Source organism: Toxotes jaculatrix, chromosome 22 (assembly GCF_017976425.1).
Source record: "Toxotes jaculatrix isolate fToxJac2 chromosome 22, fToxJac2.pri, whole genome shotgun sequence".
NCBI classification, from domain to species: Eukaryota; Metazoa; Chordata; class Actinopteri; family Toxotidae; genus Toxotes; species Toxotes jaculatrix.
This window is the reverse complement of record NC_054415.1, coordinates 3,763,175-3,783,675: the sequence shown is the minus strand read 5'-3', so window position 1 is coordinate 3,783,675 and position 20,501 is coordinate 3,763,175. Positions and strand designations below refer to the sequence as shown.

Sequence of the window (20,501 nt, the reverse complement as noted above, 5' to 3'; positions counted from 1 at the left end):
TTCAGTAGGTGGGTGGTATATAATCAAGCATAAGCAGCATCATTTTCTCTTTAAAAATGTCTCTAAACACAAAAATAACATCATCATCTATAATGACACCTCAATGTAAAAAAAAGGGCTGTGTGTTTTATACCCACAAATTGCGTATGAGGAGGCAATACCGCACCCCCTGCTGAGTACACATGGGTGCCTGCCAACAATAACACATGGCGGTGCCAAAATAAAAAACACTTTATGCCTGGCCACCTTGTTTTTACTCCAGGTTGAGCTGGACCACCCCAGTGCTTGAGTCCACTAGACATTCCTAGAACTTCAAGTGTTACCCATCAAATGATTACAGGTACTTTGTGGCAAGAAGTTTTTTATTTTCCCTCAGTAAGCAATGTGTTTGTATTAGATGGAAACTAAACGTGTCACACATGACATAATTGGCATTGTAATTTCACTTGATGTGCTTATGTGTGAAAGAAAGGGGAAAAACATCTAAAATGAAAGTTTGTTTACTTAGCATGACTAAATGTCACTTCCTGAAATGAAAAGAAAAAAAGAAAAGTCACATCTGTATGAAAAATAACAATAGACTACCAACGAAGAACAATGGTCATGTCGTGATCAGGAAGTTAATTTGAATCACAACTACTGATCAAACAACCTAAAAAAAAGACTTAAATAAATAGAAATGCCCCTCAGCTCTATGCACACAAATAAATAAACTGAAAACAGAATGAATGGAGAAACACTGTGTAACACAAAGACAGCAATGAAGCAGTTTGTAATATGCGAATACAATCTTTGGTTTGTCATTAGTCTTATTCATGATGTTTGGTTTTCACTATTCGCCGGTGGGAAATACATATAGTCCATTAAAAATAACATACAGACATGTTGTACAGCGCTGGAAGAAGCATAGGAAAACTGCAGTCCCATAGGTAAGCAGCTTCCAGGTTGTCACAGGGTTACCATCTGGACATATAACTGGGTGGGTGGAGGGCGCAAGTTCTTCAGTTCAATACTGATCTTAAATATTGTCTTTAGCTACATGTACATACAATATAAAATAGGGCCGAGTAGAGATTGTACATATTACTTGCTACTGTAACAGTGCATCTCTCTGAAATGCTTGTGAGCTTTGTGACTGTTATGTAATATTTTCAAGTACTCCTGTCGTATTTGGTGTTCATGGTCTATAAGGGATTACCCTGCTCACTCTCCCCTCATAATCTGCTGATGGTGACGTTATACTGCAGCTCCTGAGCTCCAGTTCTCGCGAGGTTATGGAAAACAATCCAGACGCCCTCTCTCGCTTCTCTCTCTCTCTCTCTCTCTCTCTCAGTTCCCCCCTCCTCCCCAGCCCTCCCTTCCCACGCCCCAGTGCGCTGTGGGATAGTGGTACTATAAAGTATATCCTCTCTCGGAGAAAGATAAGAAGCCCGAGACAGGAGGGGGATGAAGATGGCGGACGCCAAGCAGAAGAGGAATGAGCAGTTAAAGCGATGGTTAGGCTCGGAAACGGACCAGGAGCCTCCTATTCTGAAAAAGAAGAAGACGAAGGTGAAGTTCGATGATGGCGCCGTGTTTCTGGCCGCCTGCTCAAGCGGCGATACCGAGGAGGTGCTCCGAATGCTTGACCGGGGCGCTGACATCAACTACGCCAATGTAGACGGTCTGACCGCCCTCCACCAGGTTTGTGTTAGCCTGCTATAGGTTTTAACTTCAGTCCATGGTACTGCCAGTGCCATTAAACACAAATATCGATTTGCTGCTAACAACTGCTTGCCCTGGAACACCTGTCAAATGGAAGCCATTCTCATCCCGTTGTTTACCTACCTAGCACACCCGTCCTTTCGACGCAGAGTTGAGCTGGAAGCACTGGCTTCTCTTTAAGCTTGCTTATGGAGTATTCAGATCCGAAACAGCTTTAACTGTGCATGCAGCTTTAATAAGCAACAAAGTCAAATGCTTCACTTTCATGACTACTTTTTGCCTCAGTAAACTACCCTCGGTATATATCCTCAGTCCACGGGTGCAGTCTAATTGCTGTACGGCTGCATTTCAGGTTGTAGCGTTGGGTCATTTTATGCTGTAAATTACTCTGGAGCCGTACAATCACCAGCGTTTTTATGGTTCAGTGATGTCGTTGGATGAAAGTCATTTCGGGTGCTATGATCGAGTCATGCTAGAGGCGTAGCACAAATGTTGTCATTGATTAAGACACTCTATCCGGGCAAAATGAATTCCACAACAATGGCTATAACCTGGCTAGCAGGAAAAGTCGTTTTGTTGATAACCCTGCACCGCGACAGTGGCTACTCTCTGGAGAGGAAGCGGAGGCTAGCTAGCCAGTTACAACGTCATTCGGTTGCAGGCTAACATTATCCTTGCTAGGCCTTAAGTGTATATCACATTTACGCAATATTCTCAGTGTTGACAGCAGTGTTTGGTGCATTAGTTTCAGTGCGATAAAGTGGTAAACAGGTAAATCCTTGCAGTGCAGTAACAGACAGGCGAAACGTATGCTAACGCTGCGTTAACAGGCTAAGCTAATTGTCGTTAGCTGTTTTGGTGGTTTAGCTAAGGTTAATTCATTCGTTAGCTAGCTTGAGAAACGACGTCAGCGGGCAACTTTTGGTCTCGAAAATTCACGTTTTGTGATTCTGATGCTTTTGGTTTTAACCAGAAACACATGTGAACCAAATGCTTTTTCATTTGGCCGGAGTGTCAGCAGTGCTAAGCTAAGTGTTTGCCCGCTAACCACGGTAGCTACGTTTATTAGCCTCCGTACCTCCAAAGCCAAATAATGAAAATGGCAACCCGTGTCGGTTGTCGTTAGACAGTAACGTCAGGTGCCACCCTGTGAATGAGCCTTTTTGAAATCAAACGTGGCAAATGTCGGACTTACATGCTTCATGAAACATTAGTAAAGTGGTTGAAGTACTATGGTAGCTAAGAAGTGCAGTTACAGAGAGCAGAGCGCTGAGATGGTCAGGTTGCGTTCAGTGATGTGTACTGTACATACAGTAGATTTGCGTTAACATAAAAAGTGCTGAATATTGACTTCGGAAATACTTCATAATCATTTGTGAATATGTCAGTGTAGTTTATGGATTCGTTGGAACAGTCTCCAAGTCAATTCATTTTGTGCTGTGCTCCAGATGTGACCTCATCTCTCTATCATTCACTGTGAAATAATATTTGGAGGCTTTATCAGTAGGATTTTTTTCAGAATGAAACTTTTTATGATATTGCATGTAGTGAAATTTGTTGCAAAGGGAATAACATTATACTACGTAAACACTGTCAGTTGTTGTAAATAAATAACAGATTTCTTTTCACTTTTTTAAACAAATTTTTGTGTTTGTTAGGTGGTAACACTAAACATTTAAGAGTGACATTTTTACAACAGTCCCTGGCTAGATTTGTACCTAGGACATTGCAGTTTTGAATACGCATCTTAGACTACAGAGGCAAGAGGACACCCTATGTACTTTATATGAAATAAATCAAAATTCTAGTTACTGCCTGTGGAAAAAAGGTTTTCCACAGTTTAATTCATTGCACCAGCAAGGATTCGTTTTCTGTGTGAGTAGCAAGTGTTTAAATGGTCTAAGGATTAACTAAAGAATTCTTAAATTAAATGTTTAATGCTTGCATAGATCTCCAGTGATGTCACCCCATTACTCATGCCCACATGTCAAGTCTTAGTTAGCCTGTGTACTGTGTGCACCACCTTGCTACATGATATGTTTGTTGCCCAAGACTTTGTTACACGCTATTAAAAGTTTTAAAAGCAAGTTTTCTAAGATAGGTAATTCACTTTACCTTTACATGATGAATTAATTTTGCTTTGTCTGTGTGTTTATTAATGGTGTTGTTAAATCAACCATTTTCTGTGCTCAGAGTCGCCTATCATTAAATCTGGAATTAGCACCCCCCCCCTGTTCAAACTCATTGGGTGGAAACGTTGCCTTTTTTTGGGCCGATGTACAGGGATGAGCTAGAGTGAGGAAAGAATTTGCAGTGCTTCTCTTCAGACCTAACCATCTCTGGACGAGAGGCTGCTGTGAGTGTGTTTGTGTGTGCGTGTTGTAGGCCATCATGTGATGCCTGGGTTTTGGGGTCATATAAAGGAGTTGAAGAAGGCGATACAGGGACTTGTGTTTAAAGCGCTAATCCAAGAATTGCAGCGAGGTCAAACTGATGTTAGTTTGCTCAGATTAGGAGATAGACTGTCAGTCACCTGTTGTCTTGGACATGTCTTTGTTCATGTATTTGTCGTGCTCTTCTTGTTGGTTTAAGATAATAAACCTCAGGGCATAATAATGCTATGATATCTCCTTTTACTTTGTGAAACTAACAAGTTTTGCAAAGGCAAAAAAAGGCAACAGTTGATTACTGAAAACATCACAGGTAATTTTGACAGTTTAATTTTGTGCAATAAACTGTAGTACCCTATTCTGTGAGTGACATCTGGCTTTGTTGTGACATGTGCCATGTTGTTACATGAGGGCTCACTCCTCACTGGGTGCATCAATATCAACCCATCGCTGGGTTATAAATAACACCGCCACAAGTTCTCCTAACTGGGTTTCAGGAGATGATACTAAGTTTGGATATGACTCAGAGTCTGTAGCTCTGCTTTGTAGTGCACCCCTGGCATAATCTCACATTGAGGCAAGAGGTTATGTGTCTGTGTGAGTCACAAACCTTCTGTTGCTTTAAAAATGACCTGTTGCTGAAGGACCCGTAAACATGTTCTGTGTTGTTGTCTCTATAATGTGATTCATGACGAAGACCATTACAGGCTCTCACTTGCATGAGGGCGTTGTTGTGATGAGGTTTGGAGAATTAACTGGTAATAATATGACAGCTCTTGTTTTTTTGATACTTGCAAGAACACTGGATTGAAAAGTGCGAATTTCCACAGCTTTTGTAGTTTCTAATCACATTTACATTTCGTGGTGTAATTGACAGAGACAGAGCCGTTCACCCAAACAGAGACTACTTGGATTCAGGTGGATGGTAGAGAGGATGCACAAGTGAAAGAGGCGTCCAGTAGACAAGTGGAGATTCCAGATCTCGTCAGCTAAACTCGTCTCAGAGGGTAGCATTCCAAGTCCTGTCGTCCTAGCCCATGCATTCTTCAGATGACAGTTGCTGGAAACCATGGCAAAGAGAGAGGAGAGCAGACATTCCTCAGCTGTCACCTAAACCCCTCCCCTCTAGTCATTCTCTCACTGGCTTGCCTCTCCCCATACGATGCCAAGGCCCAGCTGACTGTTGCCCACTGAGCTCCATCAAGGCAATTAGTGTGGAGGTAACCAGGGCTTGTCGCTTCACACAAGAAAATCTCCACGCTGACCTACACCTGAACTTTTTTCTTTAGCATTCATGACCTTTGCTGATCCCCAGGACCAAGGTGACAGGATTCAACTCAGCTTAGCATGTCAGAGTTGGGTATTACAATGCTTGTGCTCTGTTGACATTACACACCCTCATTATGGCCCTGAAGTCTATGAACATTATCTTGCACTGTCTCCATGACAACGACTCAGGGAAGGTTGCTAGTCACTTGTGTTGGTGGATTTGCATGTACAGAGTGGGAGTTGCATAACAGACCAAGCAGAGAGAGAGAGCGAGAGAGTCTTTGGCAGTGCTCAGCAGTTTGAAATGAGAATCAACTTCATGAATTTTGTAATGGAACAATTACAGAGCATGTGGTGGAAGATGGTGAGGTGGCTGTGTTTCTTTTCATCCAGACCAGCATCCATCATATTAACACATTACATAATTGCTGTGGATCTCACTACAACCCCAACCTTGAAATTCTCAGCTGTGCTTGATGCTTGCAGTTGGCTAGTGCGAGGAACAAAAAAGAAATGCTTTAGACATGTCCCTGTTTTCCTGATAAAGGCACCATGGCATCCTCTTACAGACCCCAAGCCTTCTGTCTTTCTGCCTGAGGGAGAAAATCCCTCCATCTCATGTAGAGACAGGCAAAACGAGTGCATCACATTGCGTTACAGAGCCTCCCTGTAACGCTCACCTGTTTTGTTACTCCACACAATAGAGATAAAGGTTCATGACTTAGTGAGAAAAGCTTAATCCATAAAAATCTGTCCGGGCTTTCGTTTAACGATTTGCCTGCAGAATAACGCCCACATCTGATGACTGTTGGATAAATACTGCCTAGAATTACATATTTTCAGGGTGAGATGTAATGCACAGTGCTGTTTTAGTTTTTCAGTGCAGTTTGTAGTGGTGTACAGCATGTGGCCTAAAAGCTTTAGGAAAATTAGCCCAGATGACAAAGCAGTGCTATTATGCCTGTAGGTTTAATTGGGAAGCCTACTGAGATTTGGTGCATTGATGCTAATTTGATATATGTGGTCATTAAAATCAGCATGCTTTCAGGTGGCTTTAGGAGGGAGATGGATTCTCTTTTCTGTATGGGGAAGCTTTTCCAATCACACATTTGTTGTAGAGATTGATTTCAACACACAGCCTTTCATTTAATATTTTTTAAATATATTTTGCTTCTTTGAGTATCATTAAGTCGTTGTGTACTCTAAATGACCTTCTCTTTAGACATGGTTACATTGGTGACAGGATCTGATGAGCTTGAGCACTGTATGTAATACAGTACGTGGCATAAGGGTGCTTTGGTGTGTGTGTGTAGCCAGTATGTCTGTTTCCTTTGTGGAATAGATGCTCTTAGCTGCTGCTTCTGTGATGTAACCAGAACAGTTATTGGTTGGTAGATCGGCTTCAGGGTAGACTTGATAATGGTAAACTGCCTTTAAAATGAAATGAATATATTTTGTTGGGTTTTTATGGTCTAGCACTCCAGTATTTAGGCTGTAACAGGATCTCAGTGCCCATGCTGTCTCGCAGCATTTGATATCTGTGGATTTTGGAAGAAGTCTGCTTTCACATCACTTTTCTCGCAGAGGGTTGCACAAAGGTTTCATCCATTCTTTGTTATGGTTTGGGGCTGTTTTACAGTAGCAGCTAGCCACTCATGCATTTCTAACATACTGCAGAATACATTAAGATTAAGATTAATAATTCATGGACTAGACAGTCTAGATTTTATTGTTCTTTGTCTAGCCTGAATAGTCAACTGCCAAACCTTGTTGAATGTGACTGGTTATTATCATGTTTTGGTATTTTGTTATGGCTAATATTTAGACGTAATTACTGCTTGCCATATGAGTTATGATTGTGCATCGTTAACAATGACACATCTTTGTTTGATATTTCAGAACCTAGTCTAAGAAGCCTACACTGATTACACTGACAATGAGACTAATCATAATTTCATTTGGTTGTATTCTTATTTAGTCTCTTGCTGCCACTGCTCATAATTTTGATGAATGATCAGTTTTACATACAGCATTGCAGTCTTGAGGGTCCAGTAGGGGAAATATTACTGCATCATGATTATTATTAACCACATGAAACAGAACAGGTCCTGCAGAAGGAAACTATAACCTCTCTGTTGAGTTCAAACAGATGGTAGGAGCAATATCGGGAATACAAGAAAGAAAGCATGTCTGGATCAACATGGATTAAAGCCAACCAAACCATGACACAACAGCAGAAACAAAAGTAGATGGACAGTGCAGTTAGATTAAGGAGTTAGATTAAGACCACATTTTCATTTTAAAAATCAGTCAGTAGGTTTGTGTGGAGTGGCTGACCAGTACCGAAGCTGTTGAAAGTTACAGAGCAGGCACCAGTGGGTGTCGTGTCCCTTTGGGTGTTTGCAGTGAATCTCTGTAGCACTATTGTAACTTCAGCATGCTTGATGACTGAGAATTGGAGCCCCAGAACATGTATATTTTACCTGTGTATAATTGGCACGTCTCTCCTTGTCAGGCTGGCCTCGCTTGCTGTTTCATTCAGCCTTCCTACCAACCCCATAATTAACAGCAGGAAGTCCTTGTGGCGTTTGCGCGCCAGTGCTTTGCAACATGCCAGGTCATCTGCTGATTGTGACACGTAAATGTAGTTTCCCCGCGCACTGTTTCAAGATAACATGTATGACTTTGAAAATAGACAGACACTGTAAGTTAAGTGGGTTGGAAGGTGTGGGCTGTGCCATGCTGAAACAGATATGATGGACCCATAACCCGAGTAAGAAAAATAATTATAAAACAACCATTTACAGCAGCTGTAACATATCTTGTCAGGGTTCATAGATACATGTAAATTAAGTGAAAGATGGCATATGCTTCCATCTCACTGAGTTTCCAGAGAGGTTATCCATTAAACTGTTCAGCCTTTAAATAAAGGACTGTAGAACAGATTCCCTCTTAAACTGATTCCAGACTGGATGGATCCTATGCATCCCAACTTATGACAGTGCTGTGATACATAGCGGGGATGAAATGCCGGAGGCATCCCCACCAGAGGATCTGGAACAGTGAGGGTTCTCTGAAGTATTTCAGATGAGCGTTGCTGCAGGTTGGAACTGGTTCACCTGGGGTCGTAAGGAGAATTCCTCAGCAGAGTAAACCTGCTGCCACGTACACGTGCTGTGCTGACTAGACGGCGAGGCTACGGTCACGGACTTGACCTTACTCAGAAGCCCATTTCGCGTGGCGCACGGGCAAACCTCTTGTCAAGTATTTGATATTAACTTTTGCATTGTCACAACATGGCAGCGCTGCTCTGTATTAGTAAAATGAGAAGTTGATTTCAAACCAGAGGCCTCCATTTTTAATCTCTTCCTCTTAGCTAAATTTGTTTTGATGTTGTCAGTATGTGCTCCTTCAATGGGTATTCATCGCCCATACATCAGGTTCTAGTTGTTTTACTTGGAGTGGAACATTAATGGCACTTGCTTTTCTGTCTGCCCCCCACTTTTCCAAGCTGTGCATAGTATTGAGCTGCTGTGAAATGTTTGTGGGATGACTTCAGCTTGTTTTTTTTCCCACCCTGTGGCACATAGTGTCTGTCTTTTACTTAAGCCAGGTCTTCTTGAAGCCATCCCGCTGTTGTTTGCTCGGCGGCAGTCACATGCCTCATACTGAGTGTTTTTTATGAGCTGTTTTTGAACTGAAGACACCTGGACGCAGAGACTGTGAATTCCTCATTGTCTTACAGAGCAGCGAGTACAATTAAGGCATAGAGCGCATGTCCATTTGTCGTCTGTGGAAGGGTGAGGTTACATTCTTTCCATTTATTCTCAAAATGGCTGCATCTTCAGCTGATGAAATAAGGGATAGAGGTGAACGCGGTGATTGGCTCATCACACACAATCTAGACTTTGTTATTGTTAAGCCCAGAGATAGATAATATGACATCCTTATGTTGTCAGTTGGGAAAAGCTGTTGCTTCCACCTGTCACAGAAAGTTGTGGAACAACTTCCCAACAACTGATGGCCGTAATTTTGGGATTTCACCTTTTTGCTTTTCACATATTTCTATTAGTAAAGAGTATTTTTGGAAATACATAATTAATTACTCAGTTGATAACTTGACAGTTGCCATAAATGACATATTTGTAGGAGAAATATAAGAAGTTCTTATTTCACCCACTGATACTGACACAGCATTGCCTTATAAAGCTAATATCAGCCGATAAGATAATGAGCTAACACAACGTAGCATCTCTAAGTGTAATGTTCTTCCTTTACGCTTGATTGGCATTGATTTTTGTCAGTGCTGATCCATGAGTGGTCATGAGATTGAATGAACCTGTTTGCTGTGATGCTGCTCCATTAGTGTTCTCGTGAGTAAGAGTGTGCAAGTGATGCTCTTCCTGCAGAGAAATAGCAGTGTCAGTAAATGGGCCTGGACCTTGACAGTCTTGAGTACTTTGACTAATAACTGGAGACAGTGATAGAAAATAAGAACGCCTATGTTCTTCAAAAAGGGCAAACAAAAATCATACAATTTTAGCCATAAAACTAATAAGTCATTAAGTCCTCACAGCGTCCTCATACAATATTCCATGTTTTATAGAGCATAAAAGTCAGGTCACTAAGTCCAATCAAGCTGATGTGTTAATAGACTGTTAAATGAATATTTAATGAACCAAAACCATTCAAGCTGCTACATAGAGAGCTAAGAATTCATTACAATGCAACTCTTAGTCCCAGTCATGTTTACGACCCGTGGGATCTAGGCACTGGGGTTTTTTTTTATAGTTCACGTTGGGTAAGAAATGGATTATTGATGATTATGTGGCTAATCATCAAATCATCAATCATTTTTCGGTTTGTTTGAAACTCAGTTAAAATGGATACCCTTATTCTGTCCGTTTTCAGGCCCAGAACTTGGGGACAAACAGGGGTATTGCTCGTCTTTCCTCACTGAGGTGGTGATGGTAGGAGGGATCAGGGTGTTGGAGATTTCAGGCCAGAGAGGAACAGGAAGTGGTTGTTTATTTTTCTCATTTCCTCTTTGAGGCTCCACTAGTGAGCCTGCTTCTTCCACTCCCTCTGCTTTTATCACTGACACTAGCCTAACATAGACACATGTACACAAATGTAAGCATAGAGCTATCTGCTCTGCCTTGCCTTATAATTTACATAAAACCCGACAAACAAATATGCATTCTCATTTTTTACATATGGCACGGTGAATTAAATTGATTTCTTTGTTTTTTTAAATTGTGTATCGTATCTCATAGGGAAATGGCTGAAGTCTGCATTGCGTCACTATATTACTGCTTTGCTATTTTTGAATAATACTTCACTTGTGGTTGAAAGTCTTGCTGTGAACTGCAGTTTTGTCCTTTTTTTTGGGACTGCAGAACAGATGAAAAGCATGTAAAAGCCACCACAGCGACAGCTGCAATTTTCCAAATCTAATGTTCACGTACAGGTTTATTATACATTTTGACATGTGCGTAGGTTATTATAGTTTTGGTGTAGATTACACTGTACTCGGCTTATTTTAGTCCACTCAAAGCTGTGGAATTGGTCTTGGCCTTTGCGTGACAGTGTACTAGAGATTCAGCATGCATTGTGATGCAGTGTTACTCTGTTGACAATCCATATTTGTGCTCGTAATGGCTATAAATTGGTAGAATGCCTGCAAGGCAGACCCTGGCATCCACACCATCCATTTAACCTCGTGGGTTCGGAGCTTGTTGGCATGAACGGTGACATACTGCCAGTACGCTGGGGAGGGGGTGGGGGTGGGGGTGGGGTTGTATGGGGTGTACTGTGGACCATGCTCAATGCCTCTTTAGTTGACTGTCAGTGACTGCTGACTGAGCTATCTTCTGTCCTCTGTATAGTAGCTTCCACATAAGGGTTCTATTATATGGAAATATCAACAGAGGTTGTATTCTGCCATCTCTCTGTGGCTGTCTGACCTCTCTGCCTCTCCCTCCTGGTGCCCCCTCTCGCCTTTGGACCCCTCACATGGAAACAAACTTGGCTCTCAAGTGGGGCTGTTGTTTTGGCTGCTGAGCAAAAGCCCAAGTGAAACATACAGTTACAATCTCGGCGGCATTTTTCCCCCCTCTTCCTCAATCCCGGTCTTCTTTTTCCATGGGAATCCCAGGGCCATATATGGTCGTCCTCAGTAGCAGCAGCGGCAGCAGCAGCTAGAGTACTGAAGGCAAAGGCTGCGTGTGCGTTTGTGTGTGTGTGTGTGTTTTCTGGTTACAGCTCCCAACAGGGCTCATCTAGTGGAGGGACCCAGCTGGTCGCCCTGCAGCGCTCTAACCCTCCCCCTCGTACCCTCTGGCCTCCTGAACCCTGCCAATAGCGCAGAAGCTGTGAGCTCTTTGTCTCAGGCGTAAACACACACACACAGACAGACAGGCACACACACACACAGAGACAGACAGACAGACAGGCACACACACACAGATGTACAGCACCTCACAGAATGAACCTTCATGCTGTAGTCTTTCTTGCAAATACAGTCTTACCAGTCATCATGTAATTCTTCTCTTTTGCATCTCATGTTTATTCTAGTTCCAAGTTTCATTTTTCCCTTTTCACCCCATCTCTCTGTGTCTGAGCTAATCTGTCTAACACACAGACACATAACGCACTCATACTTACATGCAGGCGGTAAGAAGGAATTCCTTTTGTGGAAGTGGCTGCGCGCCTCTGAGCTGATGACGTAGCACATGAGGAGTGGCCTGAGCGCTGATGCCTGAAGCCCCAAGGCTAGGAGTATTACTTATCTGGGAATTTCTCCACTGGTATGCTAGTCCAGGGCCTTGCTGCTTACTGGCTAGGTGGTTGCAGAGAGAAGTTGTACTACTGGAGGGGGAGGGAGAGAAGTAAAGCAAGAGAGAGGCTAGTATTGAGCTCCAGAAGAAGCTGCTATGTTGTCCATATTGTCTTTTTCTTTATTTGGGAGAAAACTGGTCTTTCCCTGTGAAGTGAAACAAAGAACAAGCCCTGCATTATTAAGCTTCATCAGGATACCCTGAGCACCAGTTCTGTAAACTAACGAGCCTCTTTCTGTCTCCATTTTGTACATACAATGTACAAAAACCTTACACCATAATACCAAGATAATGTTCAGGCTTTCCTGACAGACACTACAGGGTTTCAGCTATCATCCATCTCACCGCTGAAATTACAGCAGTTTCACTCCCCCCACATCACACTCAACAGGAAAAGTAAGGGCCTTACTGAAAGCACTAGATGATTGTGAGGGACGGCAAAAAAGAGCAAACTGACTTTGCTTTTATGAGTTTGTGTTAAATGTGTTTTTGTATTAGAATGCATTAGAATGGGCATTATATCACATCTCTTCTCCATACACCGTTTTTTAAAGGGCACTGAGTGTCTTGTGGTTGTGTTGGTGCGTTGGTTCCAGCCAAAGTCCTGATCACAATAGAAGTGAGAGTGATTCAAGCCTTCTGCAGGTTGGGGGTTTAAATAGCTGTTCCAAAGCTAAAAAGTTTCCCTCATGACTGTGATGATCTCTTGGTTTGTTGATGTTGTAGTTTGAAGTGTTGTAATGTAGACTTCAGTGTTATATTTTGTTAGCATGCAGGTTGCACTAACACCTGCCATAGTAAATAAAAAAAAAATAGCAGTTACAAGATGGCTAAGCTGTTACTTACTTACTTATGGGTGTACCTACATGGGCGTTGCCATGGGTGTGCACCACTGACAGTGTAACTGAATGTAGAATAGCTGCTAGCACAATTGACCTAGCTGCCTGCCTGTGCCACTGAGTTTCTGCTCTCAGCAGTAAAAAATACAGGCGCCACAATAACAGCTTTCTGCAGGGTGCTTGAGTTGGCCATCTGAGGGTGCTACTAAAGGAAGTCAAGGAGGGGAGGGGTCTTCAAGTGTCTCCTTGATGTGGAGTGCTGCTAAATTAAGCTTGGAGCTCTCCGCACGATGGCCCACTAGATAATAAACCTACCCTTCTTATACACACAGTAGCTGTACCCCTTTACTATAACAGGAGGAGGCCTGCACCTTTTAAAATGTTTTGTCTGGGATGTCAGACTTGTCTATCTGATGTGAAGCGTGTGGTTAAAAAAAATGTCAAGACTCTGTAGCTAAATGTTGCTAAATGTTTTGACCAAAATATTCTTTTTTTAAATAGATGTCATCTAGTCTAAGCCCATTTACTACAACAATAATGCAAAGGCTGTTCTGCAGATATCATGTTTGCCATCACTCCAACAGAAAAAGGAAGTAAAAGTGTTGTATATTCTGAGAACACATTGGTTAAAGTTTTAGTGAGCGGCTAAATATGACCCGACTGGCTCTTGTGTTTCTCTCTCTCTGTCTCTGTCTCTCTCTCTGTCTCTGTCTCTCTCTCTCTCTCTCTCTCTCTGTGTATATATTTGTTTATAAACTAAAGTTTATAATAATAAGTAGTGTTAGACCTTGCATTGCCAGTCTATAAGACATCTTTTTTTGCCATAAAAGGTCATGAGAATCACTCCAATAACAGTTAAAAGTCATGCCTGCAGGATGTTAAAAAAATAAAGATGGCACCTCAAGATGCCCCTTTCAACATTGGTTTTTTGATGTTGTCTCACAGTGGTTTGCTTTTTGCGCTGCCTTCAGGGGCTATCCGAGCAACCCCCGTGTGCTTTAAAATGAAGTCTTTTCTCTATTTATTTATGTTTCTTACAAAAGCCCGACAAGGCCTGAACCCATGTTCTCTTTTTGGCTTTGTTGTCACGGCAACAGACCGGCCTCTTTTCTGAGGTGCACGTCATGGGTGCATTTTTGGGCCGCTCTGAGAATGGCTTAGCCCATCTTCTTTTGCGGCGCTAGTAGGGAGTAGGGCTTGAATTCCTCCTTATTATTTCAGGATTAGAGTGGTGCATATGATGGACACTGTATTGTTTCTGCCTTAATCTGCTCCATATTTATCGCCACTGGTTTAGGAAAGTTTATTAAGTTAATCTGGCAATTGGGCCTATAATCAGTTCCATGTGGGTGCAATTAATTGATGTGTGTGAAGTGGGAGATATGTACACGGTCCTGTTGTACTTACCTTTCTGCCAAGAGCAGCTCTACTCTTTCAAAAACACAAGCAAAATATTTGCATATATCCAGCATTTATGACTGGTATTTATCTAGCAAGGTTAGAGCGATGACGTGTTTTCCAGTTGTAAGGCCAGTATTTGTGTTTTTGTGTCGTGTTACCTTCAGGTGCCGCACATTAACTTTGGCTGACTCAGGGGACAGGATTTTCTTTCCCGCTCTTTCATAAAGTGCCACTTGAGGCCAGTTCTTTCTTGACGAATACAGGCTGACCTCCCAGTGACGAATGTCTGATGTTTGTGTTAACGTGCTCCCATCAGAGTGCACAAGCTCATAAACACAGATGACACGTTTTGTGATTTAGATCTAGTGTTTTGTGGATTTGGAAAAGAACATGGCAAGACCAGTCCTGTGTTGTGAAATAAGATGCTAAGTGGTCTGTCACAACCTGCATGATCAAATAAGCTCCGCTGAAACATTACAGTAGATCCTGCTTCACTGTGCATTTCCACAATATAAACAGTAGATCACCTGTGGTATTATGTCTCAGCTTTACAGCACTGTTAAACATGACATGATTCACCTGATGTAAAATTTATTTCACTCTTCACTTTTCTCCCCATTAGACTTAATGGAGCACTGACAGGATTCATTTCTCTTACACCCCTCAGTGAACATTTTTTGATGATGCCAGTTTCTGTGGATTATGGATTTTGATCAGATCGGACCTTTGACTCCTATTGGCCAAGGTTTAGATTTTTCAACTTCAGTTAATTTCTAATTAGATTTTTTTTTACTGCTTTTCTAACCACATCACACTAAACCTAATGGATAAACAGAGCTGGCTACACTATGCACATCAAACTCTATCGACCAATCAAATGGAGCGTCCTGTGTCCATTGATTAGGTTAGTACTTGATTTTGTTTTTGCTGTTACGTCAACTTCCCAGAAGCCTCAGTTTCCATTAGAGAGCACCTTTTATCTGAAAGGGCAGCAAGGACTCACCCTGTACTCCTGTCTAGCAATCTGTATATGTGGCTTACATGGTATTACTCTAAGGATGAAGTAAGTAATGATAAATATTTACACACCGTCTGGACCAAACACAAATCCTGCAATACAGTAAATGTATCATCACCCTGGAAATAAAGGTCCAAACCAAGGTTTTAAAAGCTAACATTTTGTCACAGAGTGTAGTGTCTTTTATATCTGTATAATTTTATTTTATTGTTGAGCAGGTATGTAGGAAATTGTGTAGTTATGATTATGAAGTTTTGTGTATTTCACATCTTTGTCCTACTTTTCTTGTTTTTATTGTATGGTGCCATCCATCTTATTCCCTTAATGCTTGACAGGGCCTCCTCTCTTCTCCCCCTCTCTCAGCCACACTGGCCAAACAGGTTTAAATGGCAACGTCTCTGCTTGAGAAGTGAGTCACTGCATGTCTGAACGTTTCACTGCGAGCACAGCACAGGTTCTATATGTCACGTGGGGGCTGATTGTGATGATTGTGAAAAGATTAAGCCCACAATGTTTCCATATATAACTTCAATTAATAGTCAGATCCCCCTTCAATACACTGCCTGTCTGACTCATCCGTGCTGCCTTCTGTCAGATATCAAATCTTTTGTCTTTGTAGATTTATATGAACTGTGGCGGTGAATATTAGTGCAACGGGGTGTTGGAAAAGTGTCTGCGGCCCTGTTACGTTGCTGCACTTCTCCTTACATTATTTTCTGTTGTTGAGGATTGTGCTGAACCCCATCAGCAAGACAAAACGCTCCAGAAAATGTAGAGGATGCTATGACACTTTTTCTTGACTCTCTTCTTCTTTCTCCTGTCCCTCTGGCCACTACGCATACTCTTGATGCGAGCTGTAACTCTGGCACCTGTCAGCCACAGACAATTACAACCATTAAGGGATTACCTTTGTCGGGCTGCTAGCTGCTGGGTGGAGCCAGTGGAGGATGGCTGGTGACGCACTAAGGAGGGAGGTCACAGGCACCACTGCATTCACCTTAAGGGGCTTGTTTCCATTAGGAGAGAAGACTTTGAAGAGATAATAAGTGTGTGGGGAATGACTGGGGTGGGGGGTTAGATGAGTTTTGTTTCATGTCATTTTATAGCTGTCACAAATTTAAAAAGGAAAAAACTAAACAAAGAGTCAGTGCTTGTGCAGTGCATCATTCGTTAAAGGTCCTTCCACTGGCAGTTCATTTAAACTACATCAACACACAATTATTTTCATCATTGGTTGAAATAGTTGAATCAGTTCCCTTCATATGATTGTCATGCAAATTAAAAAATAAGCAGCTGAGACTGTAAATATTTGCTTCGCATTGGTGTTGTCTGACTGTAGACTTGTACTAAAGAGGTGAACTCACTGATTAACAGCCAGTCAGACAGCTTGCTTTCACTTACTGCCTTGGTTGCCAATTCAGCACACTCAATGGGCTGCCGACAAGGGCCACTCGTCTTTATTTTGATTCCCACAAGAAAGCAGGCTGCATTATAATGAATCTCTGGAGGACAGGCACAGCAACATGGTGACACTTGGATACAGCCAGAGAGTGTTACTGCCTGTGGAAAAATAAGCACCCGTCCACCTCTACCCTCAAAGGGAAAACACACGGAGCTCATAATTATATGGTGGTACTGTTCAAGTGATTGCTATCAGTATCATGATGAGAGTTTAAGCAGTATATGCAGATGGTCTAGTACACCTGAAAAAAATCTGGCTTGACTGATCCTGTTTAGAATCTTTTAAGTGTCCCTGCACTTGATTTTTAAAGCCATGAACCACAGGTCTACCTTTGTTAATATTTCCAAATTGTGGGCTTGGATGGGGACATGAGCTGCTGTGTGTTGGGACAGAGTATCCACATTATTTTCACGTGATGATGGCGTCCAACCAACAAACTCATGAGGGTGACACTTCACTAATGATTAGAGCAGCAGACTGTAGCGCTTTTAGAGTAGCATCTTGCTTTGCTGTCTGACCTGTAATAAAATCAGATGAACCCAGTCTGTTTGAAAAAAAGTCCATCTGCACCTGAAGAAACTCTGTCAAAGTGCCTGAGCACAGACACACACACACACACACACACACAACCAGACCACATAATACACAAGCACACACACACACACCGTCAGATAAGCTCAGTGAGGCCTTTGCAGGCGCTCTTCATCTCTGGCCATGTACGGCGTTGTAAACGGCCCAAATTTGGACAAGGATTCCAGCCAGATAGTCGTGTGCCCTGAACGTGAGGCCGCTGTGTGTTCATGTGTATCTGTTTCCCTTGTCAACGCTTTTGTTGTCATAGCAACCCCAGGAGAGAGAGCAGGGCTGTCTAGGCACAGTGTTCAATGATGTGGGTGAGGGGTTGGTGTAAAGGCTGGTTTTAATATTGTTCAGTGGTAATTGTTGTGCATTTTATGTTATCTCTAATGATCATTTAGTACAATGACCGTCCATGAGTGAATGTGTGGTTCCACAGACATTCATTTTAAAGGGCTGAGTATTTTGTTTAGGATGTTGGATAGCTGCAGACTCACAGGGGAAGAAAGGTTTGCAGGTCACCTTGTTATGTGTCTTTGATGTAAGTTAACTTCTTAACCTCAGGGCCTGTGTGTGTGTATGTGTCCCAAATGAAATGTCCACCTCGGGCTCTCCACTGCTGCTTTTCCTCCGTTTTGTTTTTTTTTAGATTGAGCAGAAATGTGACCTCAGTGACAGCTTGCTCCCTCTCAGGCATGTGGCCAAGTAAAGCTGCTGTTGCCCTTTCAGAGTATGAATTTTATTATACTCTATTATTTAATATATTCAGTATACAAATGTACCCATCTTACAAGATCCTAAAAAGCGTTTACTCGATTATGCTTACCCATGTATATGACCTGTCCGTTAAATTTGAGAAGTTCCAACACTTTGGATGCTTATGTTACTTCTTCAAAGTATATGATAGTCATGTTTCTGTGGGGGCATTGTCTCCGTCAGCGAGAGAGAGTGATAATGACACGCAACAAATGTCCCTGGCTGGAGTTGAGTGGAGATGTTGCGTCTTAAACAACATGGTTGGTGTCTTAAACACCCAGACAGCCGTTTTAAACCACACTGAACAAATGCAATGACACAAAGAAGCTCAGAAGCTCAAAAATTTGGATTTATCATACAGGAATGTATAGGTTTTAAACAGAAAGAAAACATTACATTAAAAAATGCTGGGTATTCAGTGGACTTTACAAGTCCAATAACCATATCCGACAGCCAAAGTACACTCACCCTGGTGCAAATTCTGTTTCTTAATGTAGGTAAAATCACAACATCTCCCACTTCATGAGTCAGAGGACCTTAAATTAGCTCTCTCCCACTTGATGCTATTTATTTTTGTGGGTATTGCTGTTGTTTTCACCGCAGCATCAATCATATGTGCTTTGGTTTGCTGCACTGGAGGTTTCATAAGTGTATGAAAGTGTGAAGAAAATCTGAGTGCAGTGCAACCAGCATGCACCCACCAGGAAACTGCACTAGTCCCACATAAATGCAAAAGGAGAGCTCTTTGTTATATGTGTTCATGATCTTGTTTGGTGACAGTCAAGGATGTGCTGATCATCAAAATTGTTTCATATTTTGGAGGGTGGTCTTCTAGTGTGCTAGCCTCCTGTCCTGAACCAAGAGGCTGGCCTTACATCTGTAGCATGTCCCCAGCACCAGCGACTGCCACAGCTCCTAATGATTAGGGTTGATTAAATGAAGAGGACAAACTCTGGATGCAAAGTGAGCTGGCAGGCAAAACTGTTTTACGTTTTTGTTCGACCACAGATGTGGATTTAATTGAGTGATTCATCAGCTGCTCAGTGTAAGAGGAGAATGTACGGTGTGTGTTTTTGTGGTTTAATTTATCACACTTGAGAAAATATTTGGCTAATGTGCAAAACTGACTTCTTAGACTAAAAGCTGTGTTTGAAAGTGTAAATTGCTTATTTTACTTTTTCTATAGTGTAGCTGCATATAGGCGCAGTACCTCAATGCCTTTATCAGCAGTACAACACTATGTGGTATTTTAGGCACCCCTGCTATGTGCAGGCATTTTGACAATGCTCCAGCTGCCAGAATTCCCCAATAACTCTGGACGCACATGGCAATCTATCAGACGCAGTGCAATTCTCTTTCCACGCAAGCTATTTGTAACTATGGCACAGCCTATCCCACTCACATAAGCTCATATGCATGTGTGCATGTGATTGTGCACACACATAAACACACAGGGCAGGTCATGCTCCATGCTTTTTACGGAAGCCTGACTCCTCTTCCCTCTCTCCTCTCTCTCAGGCATGCATAGATGACAATGTTGACATGGTGACTTTCCTGGTGGAGCATGGAGCCAGCATCAACCAGCCTGACAACGAGGGCTGGATCCCCCTCCATGCTGCAGCCTCCTGCGGATACCTAGACATAGCAGAGTAAGTATTGACCCGGCCGGTTTACAAAACAGTTTATTCAGTTTCTAAGAAGCAGCAGTATCGGTTTCATCAGGTTTGAGTTCTGCAAACTCATCCTAACATCCTGTTTTGTATCTACAAGGGTTTACAAGGGTAACTGTAGCAGTCCTCGTTAAACATTTCAGTCTCAAGTTGGCGTGAAAATACTTTAGTGGTATGTTCTGTAAGGTGGCTGTGTAAAGGTCTGGATGTTGCTTTATTTTAATTGTGAATCACAAAGTGGCATGGTTGACATGACTGGGCTCCAGCTGAGGTCTGCACTGCCCTGTCACCTCTCTGAGCACCCCCATTAGTGACCTCTGTCTTTATATTGCTGCTAGCAAGATTGATGCCCACTCTGTAGGGCTTAATGTATTGTTCTAACCATAGCTTTTTCCAGCTCAATAAAGGGGGGTTTTGTTGTCTGTGACCATTTAAAGTTGCACATATGATCATGCATCACAATGCAACCCTGTGTCTTCCTGTGGTTAACTACATTTTATAATTTGTTCTTGCTTTTTATTGATATGAAATTAACATTAGTCCGATGATCATCTGTGGATTCTTAAGCTTGGGACAT

The 20,501-nt window shown here is 42.2% G+C and overlaps 1 protein-coding gene across 5 annotated transcripts in view; it reads left to right on the top strand.

Moving 5' to 3' along the window:
* Nucleotides 1-1,374: 1,374 nt before the first annotated feature.
* Nucleotides 1,375-20,501, top strand: part of ppp1r12a (protein phosphatase 1, regulatory subunit 12A) — a 43,349-nt gene continuing 24,222 nt past the window's right edge. For all 5 annotated transcript variants that reach the window (XM_041030025.1, XM_041030022.1, XM_041030024.1 and 2 more), the window contains exons 1-2: nt 1,375-1,683; nt 19,773-19,903. In XM_041030025.1, the coding sequence (XP_040885959.1) occupies nt 1,447-1,683; nt 19,773-19,903 (368 nt within the window). In that variant the 5' untranslated portion in view covers nt 1,375-1,446. The remainder of the gene's footprint in view (nt 1,684-19,772; nt 19,904-20,501) is intronic.